General features: G+C 37.9%; 1 protein-coding gene across 3 annotated transcripts in view; it reads left to right on the top strand.

Moving 5' to 3' along the window:
- BICD1 (BICD cargo adaptor 1) overlaps positions 1–13749 on the top strand; it is a 136579-nt gene that overhangs the window by 37468 nt on the left and 85362 nt on the right. For all 3 annotated transcript variants that reach the window (XM_058191577.1, XM_058191579.1, XM_058191578.1), the window contains exon 2: positions 12701–12913. In XM_058191577.1, the coding sequence (XP_058047560.1) occupies positions 12701–12913 (213 nt within the window). The remainder of the gene's footprint in view (positions 1–12700; positions 12914–13749) is intronic.

Here is a 13749-nt window from a genome sequence, read left to right as displayed (position 1 = left end):
TCTGCACAGTTCATGACCTTTTGTATAACAAGTTTCTCTGTAGGTATACATGGCTGTTTCCAACATTGAGCGAAGGCCATCCTAGCAGCAGTTAATATGTGTAATATTAAATATTTTATACTCTTCACATTTTTTTTTTGGAAAATCCCCAATAAAAAGAGTTCCGGTTCTAAATCCAATTGTTCATTCATAATTTCCTGTAGCCACTCTTTAATTTTTAACCAATATTTACGGGATTCGGGGCAGGACCACCACGTATGGTAATATGTTCCCTCTTTATTTTTACATTTCCAGCATATGGGGTTCATTTTGGGATACATTTTCGCTAATCTCGAAGGGGGTAGGTGCCACCTGTAGAACATTTTATATGCATTTTCTTTATATGCTGCTGATTTTGTTAATTTATAATTTCTGAAATCTCTACAAGATATGAAGAGCAGAGGAGGATTTGGATTGCCAAATTGGGAACTATATTACAATGCAGCAACACTAGTTTGGTTAAAAGATTGGATCAATTTAAAGAATAAAAGAATACTAGCCATAGAAAGCCACGACCTACAGAAAGGATGGCATGCCTCCCTGTGGGAAACAGGACACACAAAACAACAATATTTCCAAAGATATCTGATTAGAGTTTCCCTAATAAACAATTGGATTAAAGTTAAAAAGAAATAGTATATAAAAATCCCAATTTGGCTATTCACAATGGAAGCGATGATTCACCCAAATAATTTAGATTTGAATAAAATGCTAAAATACAAAGACCTATAGATATTCATGGAAAATTAAAAACATTACAGGACCTCCAAAAACAAGGACTACGGGTTGACTGGTGGGCTTACCTTCAATTATAAAATTGATATAAACAAATAAAAGAAAAAAAAGAATATGGAATATATCTTAAACTACAACAATTAGATAAAATTTTACTAGGGCCAGACAAAAAAAATATTACCCAAATTTATAAATATTTGCTGAAAGTAGAATTGGAAGACGAAATAGTGAAAGGATGTATGATTTCATTTCATTTCATTTCATTTATTTGATTTTTATACCGCCCTTCTCCCGAAGGACTCAGGGCGGTGTACAGGCAAATAAAAACAGACAAGACAATATTCTATAAAATGCAAGATTAAAAAACTTATTATAATTTGCCTAAAAATTTAAAATATATAGAAATTAAAACCCCGTTTAAAATTAATAATAAAAACTATAAAATCCATAAAATTTAAGCCAGCCCCGCGCGAATAAAAAGATGTGTCTTCAGTTCGCGGCGAAAGGTCCGAAGGTCAGGTATTTGGCGTAAACCCGGGGGAAGTTCGTTCCAGAGTGTGGGAGCCCCCACAGAGAAGGACCTTCCCCTGGGGGCCGCCAGCCGACATTGCTTGGCGGACGGCACCCTGAGAAGTCCCTCTCTGTGAGAGCGTACGGGTCGGTGGGAGGCATATGGTAACAGTAGGCGGTCCCGTAAGTACCCAGGCCCTAAGCCATGGAGCGCTTTAAAGGTCATAACCAAAACCTTAAAGTGCACCCGAAAAGCCACAGGTAGCCAGTGCAGTCTGCAGGAGGGTGTTACATGGGAGGTACGCGACACTCCTCTATCACCCGCAGCTGCATTCTGGACTAGCTGAAGCCTTCGAGTGCACCTCAAGGGGAGCCCCATGTAGAGAGCATTACAATAATCCAAGCGAGAGGTAACGAGTGCGTGAGTGACTGTGCACAAGGCATCCCGATCAAGGAAGGGGCGCAACTGCCGAACCAGGTGGACCTGGTGGAAGGCCCCCCTGGAGACGGCCGTCAAATGGTCTTCAAACGACAGCCGCTCATCCAGGAGGACACCTAAGTTGCGCACCCTATCCTTTGGGGCCAATAACTCGCCTCCAACAGTCAGCTGCAGCTGCAGCTGACTGAATCGAGATGCCGGCATCCACAGCCACTCCGTCTTGGAGGGATTGAGCTTGAGCCTGTTTCTCCCCATATGTATGATTGCATAGGGTCAAAATATTGGACATAATAATAAATTTATCAGACTGGGAGAACATAATTCTGTCATTTCAGCATGAGAATCTTTTGATCAATTATCAGAATTATCAGAATCCTGATCCACAGTTCTGGAAAGTTCCGTGTTTTGAGATAGATCGATGATAGATTGATGATGATCATAGACAGATGATAGATAGATAGATATTAATCAAATTTATATGGTTGCCCATCTCATTGAAAATGATTGGGGGCAGTGTACAATAATCCAATAAAAGTTAGCTGGGTGACTTTGGGCCAGTCACACCTTTTTGTTGTGGGGAAAAATAGGAGGAGGAAGGTATGTTGGATATGTTTGCCACCTTGAGTTATTTGTAAAAGTAATAAAGGCGGGATACAAAAAAACAACAACAAATAAATAAAATAAAGCTAGCTGGGTGACCTTGAACTCATCACTCTCTCTCAGCCCAATTCATTTCACGGGGTTGTTGATATGAGGGAAAAAGGAGAAGGATGGATTATTAGGAAGGTTTGCCACTTCAAGTTATCTATACAAACTTAAGGATTTAGGATTGAAAAACCTAAGTAAAACAAATATTTTAAAAAAATTACCTAAAACCATGCTATTTAATAATATTATTAAAATATTAAAAACTATAATGGCAGAGCTAAACATAAGAAAAATAATAGATGGAGGGGTGCCTATAATAACAGAGCCATGTCACGCATTCACCCATCCTCTAGGGCCCCCAAGCCTTTTGGCATAACTACCATATTTTTGGAGTATAAGATGCACTTCCCCCCCTAAAAGTGGGTGGAAATGTCTGTGCGTCTGATACACTGAATGTGGCCGAAGCCTCACCCACCCGCCGGCTTCCACCCATCGGCCATTTTTGTCCTCCGCACATCGAGTTTTCAGCCTCCATATGCTCCATTTTAGACCCGTTCCAGGCTGCAGGGTTTGCTACAGCACATCACCGCTGATTTCCACCTCCGCACATTGCGTTTTTGGCCTTCATGTGTCACGTTTTTGGCCTCCATGCTCCATTTTAGACCCATTCCAGGCTGTGGAGATTGGCATAGCACATCGCCGCTGATCGCTACTGATCTCTGCTGATCGCTGCCTCTGCACATCGCATTTTTGGCCTCTGTGCATCGTGTTTTTGGCTTCCACGTGCTCCATTTTGACCCATTCCAGGCTGGAAGGATTGCCACAGCTGATTGCCGCCTTCGCACGTTGCATTTTTGGCCTCTGCGCGTTGCATTTTTGGCCTCCTCACGCCCTGTTTTTGGCCTCTGTGTGTTGCATTTTTGGCCGATTCCAGGTGGCAGGGATCGCCGCTGCCGATCCCTGCCACCTGGAACCTGCCAAAAATGCGAAGTGCAGAGGCCAAATTCAGGGCGTGCTGAGGCTGAAAATGTGACACGTGGAGATTTTAATTAATCTAAATTAGAGAGATGATCTCTTATCAAATTTTTGTCTATTTTGACCTATTTTCCTACTCTGTTTCTTACAGTGATGCTTTTGAGAGATTGAACTATTTTTTTCTTATGTATAACCTAATCCTTACTCAAACATCAAAAACCCTAATCAACCCATATTAATGGTCATTTGCAGAGCCTTGCGGACACATGATTGCAATTTATGACATTTTTGCTGGGAACTGGTATTTACTCCTGGTTTCCTGCAAAAAACAACTCATACTAAACAATATGTTCGCTTAACAACCCCAGTCTCTGCTTTAAGATCGCCGTGTATGCTTTAAGACCACATTTGCTTAATGACTGTTGCAAAATTGGTTCGGTCATGTGATGTCCTGCTTTACAACTGTTACAATTTACGACTCTAATGACAAGGCTCAATTATGGTTATAAGTCAAGGACTGTCTAGTAGTGCTTGGAAATAGTCAATAAAACCATTTTAAAATCTGCTACAAATTACGTCCTATAGACCTGTTTCCCTTTTGCTTCTTACAATTTTTCCTATCCTAATTGGAAATAGACTGTAATTATTGGGAAGTTGATTCATATAGATCAAACTGATTTAATAGAAATTTGACTGATTGATACATCTATATAGATTGGGAGTTTTGAACAATATTGTTAAGAAATTTCAATTTGACCTTGCATTTTTAAACAGGAGAGTGGTGTTGGATAATTTTCCTTATATGCTTACAGTAGGTTTAAATTGAGGATCGATGAAAGATTGTAAAGGTACTAGTATTGCCATTCTATAGAAGGAAAAGAGCGGGTCCTGCCATTAGTAACAAACAATCACATAGTAAAGCCTATGTAAAGGTATTCATATAGCCTATGTATAGAAAAGCATAAGTACATATTATGTATGGAAAAGATAAAATGCCCATTAATGCCTATGTTTTTTTTTATTTTTTTTATTCAAAAAGTTTTACAAAAAATTTTTCCCCCCCTTTCCCCAACCCCTCTCCTTCACAAACCCCTCCCCTCCCCTGGCTTCCCGGAACAAACACAAGGTATAGTTAAAATAAAACAACCATATGCTAAAAAATTTTTCCCAAAACTATTATACCAATTCTCCTCTCTAGCTCTGACTTCCTCCTTACATAACCAAAATCCTTCAAAAATTAACAATAAACAGTAATAAAATATATAGATCAGTAGAACAAATTAATCCTAAAATATTTAAAACCAGCTAAAGCATAAAAATCCAATCCAATTCAGAGAATATCTCCTTATAACTTCTATAACCATATAATTTTCCCCAAGTCTTTCTTACATAAGATCTTTCGAGAATATTCTATTTAAAATTCAATACAACAGATTATAGAATTTCAATACAGGAAATTACAATATCTATTCAACTTTAGTCCTTCCTCGTCAAAATCCAGTATAAATCCAAATATCTAGTCTTTTATGATGGTTATAAAACATATAATCAACCCATTTCTTCCAAATCTTCCTTACGTATTGTCTTTCAGAAAGGCTAAAATCTTTTCTGTTAATATTTCAAAAAAAAAATTCTTTCAAAATGATACTTTTGTCTCTTGCCATTTTTGATGCATTAGTCTCTGTCTTTCCTTCATTACTCCTTTTGAAAAGTCAGTCACAATATTTCCTAATAGTTCCTTATGTCCAAGAATCCACGAGTTACTGCCGTATATTCCTCAATCCGAAAAGAGAACTCTTGGAAAGCATTAACCCTGTGAATTTTTCCATTTCGGAGACAGCCTCCTGTAGCACAACTTCAGGCTTTTCATCCAAACTTTTTAAAAAGGCTTCTTTACATCCATTCCATATTCCAAGTCCTGATTACTTTGGTTAATTTCCTCCAAACTCTCATCCAAAACGCCATTTTTTCCAATTCATATTGTTGAATAATTAAATACATTCTTTCTGTATAATCCTGTATAAAGTCACGAATCCATTCTTCTGAAAAACCTTCATGGCAAAGTTCTTGCTGAAAATCCCTTATGAAATACTTAAACAAACTAAAATAATCCAACAATCCACAGTCCAGTACAATAAGATAAAATCTCCATTCAGTTTCACTTTCTCAACAAGTAAACGCCATTTTATTTCATTGTGTTGATTGTAGATGAGAGAAAAAATTATTATTTTTTTAAAAGAAAAAATAGAAGTCAGATTTAATACTTGCAATTTAAATGACTGATCTCCTGTGTTTTATTCCGTCTGCTTATAAATATCCATAACAATCAATTGAAGCAGAAGTGGTCGCTCTCTTCTCTGTCTGCTTAAAGCAGAAACACACTGGGGCTGGGGCTTTGCAGAAGGAATTCAGGAACTTTCCTTCGAGTTCCCCAAACGGGCCTCTAGAGAGCTCTACCCTTCCCTCTTCTGCTCTTTCCCTTCTCCTTACCGGGGAAGGTACTTTCAGCCGTTGATTTCGCCGGCTTTTACAGAATCCCAGCGCGGGCGCCCTTAGGGCGTCCTTTGGAGAGAGCGGAGCCACCACAATGCCTATCTGTTTTAACTCTCAATAAGGAGACATCTGTTTTGATGATAAATCAGGAAGTTTCTGGTTTAGCTCTAGATAAAGAAATGTTTATTTGTAATTGTCAGAGTATGCAAAGTGTAACTATTTTGAGATAACCCAAGAGCAAAATACAGTAAACAGTGGTTTGTCTTTCAAATAGTGGTTTATCTACAAGGAATATATACATACATGTACTAGGCAAAGTCAGGCAATCAATCATCAACTATAGCATAGAAGCACACATGGAGAGAGAATGCCCTGACTGAGCCTGTCTTATAAAACAGCCTCTTAAAGTGATAACAGTTGAGTAACCCTGCTGACTCATTCTCACTGCATCATCATTTCAGTACTACAGCCTTACAACAGCTGTTCAGCTATTAAATCATTACCTTACTAGTAATAAACTAGCACATTCCATTCTAAAGGCATTCCTTTTCCAATGGTTCCCCAATAATGGGGATATATAGATTCCTTAAGAGCTTTTACAATCTCATTCTGATATCTTTTACTGTCTACAATTATTTCATACTGGTATTTTTGCTTATAGTTAATGGGTACTTAGTTTTCCAAGCAGAAATATATATTTCCATTTATTTCTTTTTCCTCTGGGAGAGAGTGGTGGTTGGGGAAGCTTGGTGTGCTGTGGTCCATGGGGTCATGAAGAGTCGGACTGAACAACAACAAAAAAATCATTTTCATGGAATAAAGACTTTCAGTTGAACAGAGATTTCTGTGCTTTTGCGAATGTGTGATCCTCCATATGAGAGATGGCAACTAGTCAAATGGAACCTTCTAAACAGGGCTATCAAACTTGCGGCCTGCAGTCCAGATGTGTCATGTGTTGGCCACGGCCATGCCCAGTTTAGCAAAGGGGGAAAAAATCACAATATGTCACATGACACCACCATGACGCCCTGAGTTTGACACCCCTGTTCTAAAACATGAAAAAAGGTTGCCAGAATTGGGTATAGCTAGTCTAGTGAAAAGGAGGACTAGGGTTGGCATGATAGAAATGTTCCAATATTTGAGGAGATGCCTCAAAGAAGAAGGAGTCAACCTATTTTCAAAGCATCAGAAGGCAAGACATGAAGCAATGGATGGAAACTAATCAATGACAGAAGCAACCTAGAGCTAAGGAGAAATTTCCTGACAGTGAGAACAATCAACCAGTGGAGCTGCTTGCCTTCAGAAGTTGTGGTTGCTTCATCACCGAAGGATTTTAGGAGGAGATTGGACAGCCATTTTTCTGAAATGGTATAGGGTTTCCTGCTTGAGCAGGGGGTGCTGTCTAGAAGGTCCTTTCCAATTCTGATCTTCTGATCTTTTTTTACTCTAGTCTGTCTACAAGCTGAGGATGTTTTAGGCCTGCTATTGGATTAGGTTTACAAGAAGGAAAGGAAGATCTGTATCTTATATAATAATGACGCTTCCTGTCATTAACTGGCTCCTGAATAGACAAATGAGTGTATCATGTAACAACGGAAGACACATTTTTTCCTTTTCCTGTAGAAAAATGCGTGTGGGGGAGGGTAAAATGCCCGTTTGTGTTTTTGCTATAGATAAGAGACTCAGCTAACCATAAGAAAACATTTAAACAGGATACCACAAAAAAAAACAAAAAACATGTCCATGCTAAGAGAAACAGGATATGCAAACCAAATGTTCATGCTGATAGAACAAAAAGTATTGAGATAAGCAATGCATTCTGATTGGCTAAATTTTGACTAAAAGACATAAAAGGATGGGGAAAACTATTTTCTGGAGCAGTCTCCAACTCAAAACAACTTCTAGTGAATAAATATATTTAGACTCTCCACCAATTGTCTGGTGATATTTATTAGATTCCCAGCTTTGGAACGAACAGAGAAAAGAATGGAATCTCATCCTTCTGACAGAAGTATAAAGCCTATAGGATCTTTTTAAAAACTGACTTCTTTTGATGAGAAACTTTTCTGTTTTATAATTATTCAGTCAACAGTGTCTGGGTATTGAACAAATGATGTCATCCATTTTAAACCATGCATATTGTGGGACTTTGATCATACTGAAAGTCTTATCCACATGCAAATAACCAAGATGTTTATGCTTTTATAATGGTTTCAGCTTCATTACCTTTTATGCTTCTTATTCAATTGTTAGTTTCACTGTGGCTTTATTTACTGTAGATTAAAATAAACTGTATTATTTTTATTGGATTTATTTAGCTTTTATGGTGCCGCTTTTCATTTGTATTTTATAAAATCAATGACAGAACTTTGTTTAGATAATAAACAATGCCATAAAGTTATATTTAATTTTATGATCATAATTAATTAATCGTGAAATAAAATGCTGCTTGTCAGTACTTTGTGTCGGCGGATAGCCGGATTTTCCCAACTTTATAACCTGATGTTTTGCTGCAGAAACAATTAATATTTTTTAAAAATTTAAAATGGCATCTGTTGTTTTAAAATTAACATCCAGTCTGCTTGCTAACATTGGTTTTTTGAGGAGTCCTTATCTCAGGAATGTCAAACCCAAGGCCTGCGGGCCAGATCTGGTAACAGCAAAGGACCAGCCCGCAATGCCTCTGCCAGGGAAAACGGAGTTTGGGAGGGACCTCCTAAGCTCTGTTTTCATTGGCAGAGGGTTGCAGAAGGTTGTCGCAGCCGAAAACGGAGCTTGGGAGCCCATTTTTGCTGGCAGAGCGCTTGTGCCACCATAGGCACCCCCAACACGAGTGACGTTGAGCTGCCCACACCCACCCTGCCCACACCCACCCCATCTCCCCGAGGTCAAACACAGCCCTAATGCAGCCCTCAATGAAATCGAGTTTGACACCCCTGCCTTATCTGAATCTAGTTGCTATGTGTGTTTTAAAGTTTGGGGGTTGAATTCCAAGATTCTAAGTGGATCACACCAATAAAGCCAATGATTAGGACTTGTTTCTTCTCTATGGACCTTGATTGCAGTGAAAGGTTTCAAATTCCTAGTGTAATTTAAGCAGAAGCAACATACAAGATTAACTTGTTCTTGTTAGCAACATAGGACAAGGCTGAATGCAAGAGACCACTTGAGGCAGAATGATTAAATTGTGGTCTGTGGATTTTTATTGTTAGTTCTTACATCCAGTTGATATGGTCAGTAAGAGCTGCAGCGGTGGTACAATGGTTAGAATGCAGTACTGCTGATTGCCTGCTGCCTGCAATTTGGCAGTTTGAATCTCAGGTTGACTCAGCCTTCCATCCTTCTGAGGTTGGTAAAATGAGGACCCAGATTGTTGGGGGCAATATGCTGACTCTGTAAACTGCTTAGAGAGGGCTATAAAGGTCTGTGAAGCAGTATATAAGTCTAAATGCTATTGCTATAATTGCTGACCCTGCCCAAATTTAGAGGAATTTGGTTAGTAAAACTGTTGCTAATATTCAGCATATTTTTTTTTTGCTCTGGTATTAATAGCTCCCACGGTTTATGAATACATCATCTACTTTCTTTTAAAATAGTCAACATGAGTCTAAGACAGGGGTGCCAAACTCACGTTGTCATGACAGCGTCATGTGACATATCGGGACTTTCCCCTCTTTTGCTAAACTGGGCGTGGGCATGCTCATGACACATTCAGTCCATGGGTTGTGACTTTGACAGCCCTGGTCTTAGGAGTAAAGATAGTCCTTGACTTACAATCATTCCAAGTTGAAACAACCGGAAGTGTCACGGTGAGACTGGCTGGAAAGTAGCGGGCTCTCACGAGCCTGGTGAAAATCCAGCCAGACAAACCACTGTCGGGAGGTCTTCGGACTGGAACTGTCTTGTAGGGATGGTGAAGGAGAGGCATCTCAAACAATTAGGAGGAACAAGCAAATTCTCCAGGAAGTCAGAGAAAACTCTTTGGTCCGGCGGTAGGGGCAATGGCCATTGCAACCATTGTGAAGCTGGGGCAACCGGACTAAGAATTGTGCAGGAGCAGGGTTTTGGACGGAGTATTGGTACTGAGTGAGTGATTAGCCAACTCACAGGTAATAAAGAAACAATTTGAAATCTTTGAAAAGAGTCCTGGCATGGAAATAGCAGCTAATTAGTGCTGGGGAATGTTAATGGAGGGAGAAGATCAAAGCGGAAGTAAAAACACTAAAGCCCAAAATAGAGTTTGACATTTGGATTTGGAAATTGGATTTGGAGAGCTTAAAAGTACTACAAGAAAAAGAAACCCAAAAGAAAATAGTAAAGGATTGGATATAAACTTTAAGAAAAACTTTCAACCTTAAAGGAAGAATAAAGAAAACCTTGTAAAGATATTTTAATTGGATTTGAATTGGAGTGTGAAACTTGGATTTGTAATATATAAAAATTAAGAAGAGAAAGAAGAAATCAGAGAACTATTAAATAAGTGGATTTAATACACAAATTGGATATACTTTGTTAAGTTGTTGATTTGGAACGTCGATTGAAGAGAGACATCTACTGGTAGAAAAAAAGTACTACATCGAACATTTTGAAATCTGGAAAAAAAATAGTGACCTTGATTAATGAGGCGTGAGAAGTTTTAAGGAGGACTTGTTTTCTTTTCAGCCCTGTGACTTTAATAATTAAAAGAAGTGACAAACAATAAAACTTTAAATTGGAATTAAAAACTTTGGTAGAACGTCAAAATGTGGCAGGAATTAATTGAGTTAGTTAAAATGGTATGTGTATCATTTGATTTGAACAGAAAGAAATCAAGAATTTTGTCAGTATATATTCAACTGGAGAAAAGCCTACCAGTGAGAAACAAGAAGATAAACACTGAAGATAAAGATATTGATGAACAATTAAATGATTATATTGGGAGCAGCAATGAAAAAAAGAGAGAGATCGGGAGGGTACAACCAACAAAAAAGAAAATTAAGAGAAGAAAAGGAGAAAGGAAAAGATTAGAGAAAAACATTTTTAATGGTTACCTTGGAATTAATAGTGGTAAAACTCAAGAAGGTAGAGAGCAACAAAAGAAACAAGTAAAAGGGAAGAGATTAGGGACAAAAATTTAAATGATTACAGTGGGGGAAAAAAGAAGAGGAAAAGAGAAATAGATCAGATGGGAATATAGGATAAAACAAGTGAGTAATGGACTTAAAAGCTAAAGGAAGGAAACGGGGAAAGATATAGTAACTATAAAAAGAAAAAAAGAAAAAAGAGGGAATGGAACAAAAGGAGGGGAATTTTAAGAAGGGGTTCGCTAGATGGACCAGGAAAAAAAGGTTAAAAGGAATATGATGGTATATAAGTATGGGAATAATGGCATTATGACTAATATTGGTGATTGTAATATTTGAATATCTTGAAATATATTCTTTAATATGGATGGTAGAATGTAGAAAAATAAAGGTTGTGAAATATAAAATGATATATTTAAAAGAAGTAAAGATGGAAAGTTAAATGAAATTGAAATGATAATTGTATTATTATTATGTATTATGTATAGATTCGAATGAATTGTATTAATAGCAGGATTGAAAGAAATGAACTTAAGGTAATGGGAAATGATAATTTGAAATTATTTACTTAGAGGGGAAGTTGATTGGAAATGGTGATAAAACTGTGAATATAATGACATTTTAAAAAGGAAATTTAAATGAAATGGAAGTGGAAGATAGGTTTAATTAAATGTAAAATGATAATTTTAAATTATTGACTTAGAGGGGAAGATGATTGGAAATTATTATATAAATTGTGAAATATAAAATTATTTATGTAGAAGGGATTTATTTAGAAGATGAAATGAAAATATAAATGAAAGGAAAATGGAATGAGATATTTTTACTTAAAAAAAATGGTGTGGAAAACAAAATTGAAGAAATATATTGTTAAAAGGGTAAAATGATTAATAATTGATAAGGAAATAAGATATGGTAATCTGGTCCACTTTTAGAAAACAATGGATATTCAGAAATAAGTGTGAAATAACAAAATGTGTGTAAATTAAAGGGTTTCAATACAATAAAGAAATATTGAAAAATATATGTGAAAGGGAGAAATAAAAGAATGAAATGAAAGAAATTTAAGATTAGGAGGTTAGGGCAGATGGTAATACTGATTATATATTAAATATAAAATAGAGATGAAAAAGGGGAAAGTAGAAAAGTAATATAATGGCAGAAATTGAATTATATAAATTAAATTTGGGCAAAATTAGCTGTATGAATTTTGATCTGGTCAATACTCTATTCAGAAAAAATGCATTGTATGTTTTTTTGTCTTTAAAAATAATTTTTTTTACAAAAAAAACACAACATTCCAAGTTACAACTGAGTAAAACCATAACCATCTGTCTGAGATGGTGTAGGGTTTCCTGCCTGGGCAGGGGGTTGGACTAGAAGGCCTCCAAGGTCCCTTCCAGCTCTGTTGTTATATTATATTATATTAAAAAGTGACTTTCAACTAATCCTTGCAGTTATGACTACTAGCATCCCCATATGATCAAAAATTCCGATGCTTGGCAATTGGCATGTATTTATGACAGTTGCAGAGTTCCAGGCTCTCATGATTGCTATTCGCAACCTTACCAGTTGGCTTCCAACAAGCAACACCAATGGAGGAAGCCACATTTGCTTAATGACCTTATGATTCATTTAACCGCAGCGATTCACTTTAAGAATGGTGGCAAAAAAAGAAAAAGGCTATAAAATCAGGTGCCGCTCACTTAATGACTTTGTTGCTGAGCAACAGAAATTCATAAATCGAGGACTACCAGTTTACTTATTTATTTAATGGGCTCTTATTTTAACCTTGCAGGCATTTGGACACTCATTCTCAGTCCACCGTAAAGTAGCTGAAGATGGTGAGACCAGGGAAGAGACGCTCCTTCAGGAGTCGGCATCCAAGGAAGCTTATTACCTTGGGAAGATTTTGGAAATGCAGAACGAGCTGAAGCAAAGTAGAACTGTGGTTACCAACGTCCAAGCGGAGAATGAACGACTGACAGCAATTTTGCAGGACTTGAAAGAGGTAAATCAGGTTAAGAACATGTAACAAGGGAAACAGATTTTAATTTAATATAATTTGGAAATACATGCTTTAAAGACAGGATCAGTGGTTGGCTGCTGCCGGTTCTGGCCGGTTTTAGCGAACTGGTAGTTCCAACAATCAGCTGGCCCCGCCCACCCACCCACCCACCCCTGCCCTATCCTGTCCTATATTTCCTTCTTTCTGGCTCATCTGATTCACACGACACAGCTGATTTTTGTACCTTCACTGTTCTACTTACTTGGGCTGCCATAGTAGGTAAGCAGCTGAGCTTCAAATATCTCTATTTTGAACGTGCGCATGCGCGTTAGGCCAGAGGTGGGTTTCAGCAGGTTCTGACCAGTTCTGGAGAACCGGTAGCAGAAATTTGAGTAGTTTGGAGAACCAGTAGTAAAAATTCTGACTGGCCCCACCCCCATCTATTCTCTGCCTTCCAAGTCCCAGCTGATTGGGAGGAAATGGGGATTTTGCAGTATCCTTCCCCTGCCACACCCACCAAGCTATGCCATGCCCACCAAGCCACACCCACAGAACCGGTAGTAAAAAAATTTGAAACCTTCCCCTGCATTAGGCATACAAGCGCATTAGGCGTGCATGTGTGTGAAACGTGTGCGCACGAGCCAGGCACGCAGTCACAGAACCGGTTGTTAAACCAATTGCAGCCCACCACTGATAGAATGCAGAAGTTGCAGGAACTGGATTTACTCACATATTCTTGTTTCTCAAAAGGTAGCTACAGCTTGATTTAGTTACCATTGAAAATTACAACGGACCCTCCCTATAACTAACTATAACTCAGTTCCAAGGTTTGATGCGCA

The sequence above is a fragment of the Ahaetulla prasina genome, chromosome 7, assembly GCF_028640845.1.
Source record: "Ahaetulla prasina isolate Xishuangbanna chromosome 7, ASM2864084v1, whole genome shotgun sequence".
NCBI classification, from domain to species: domain Eukaryota; kingdom Metazoa; phylum Chordata; class Lepidosauria; order Squamata; family Colubridae; genus Ahaetulla; species Ahaetulla prasina.
The sequence above is the reverse complement of the archived record's forward strand: the minus strand, read 5'-3'. Positions and strand labels throughout refer to the sequence as shown.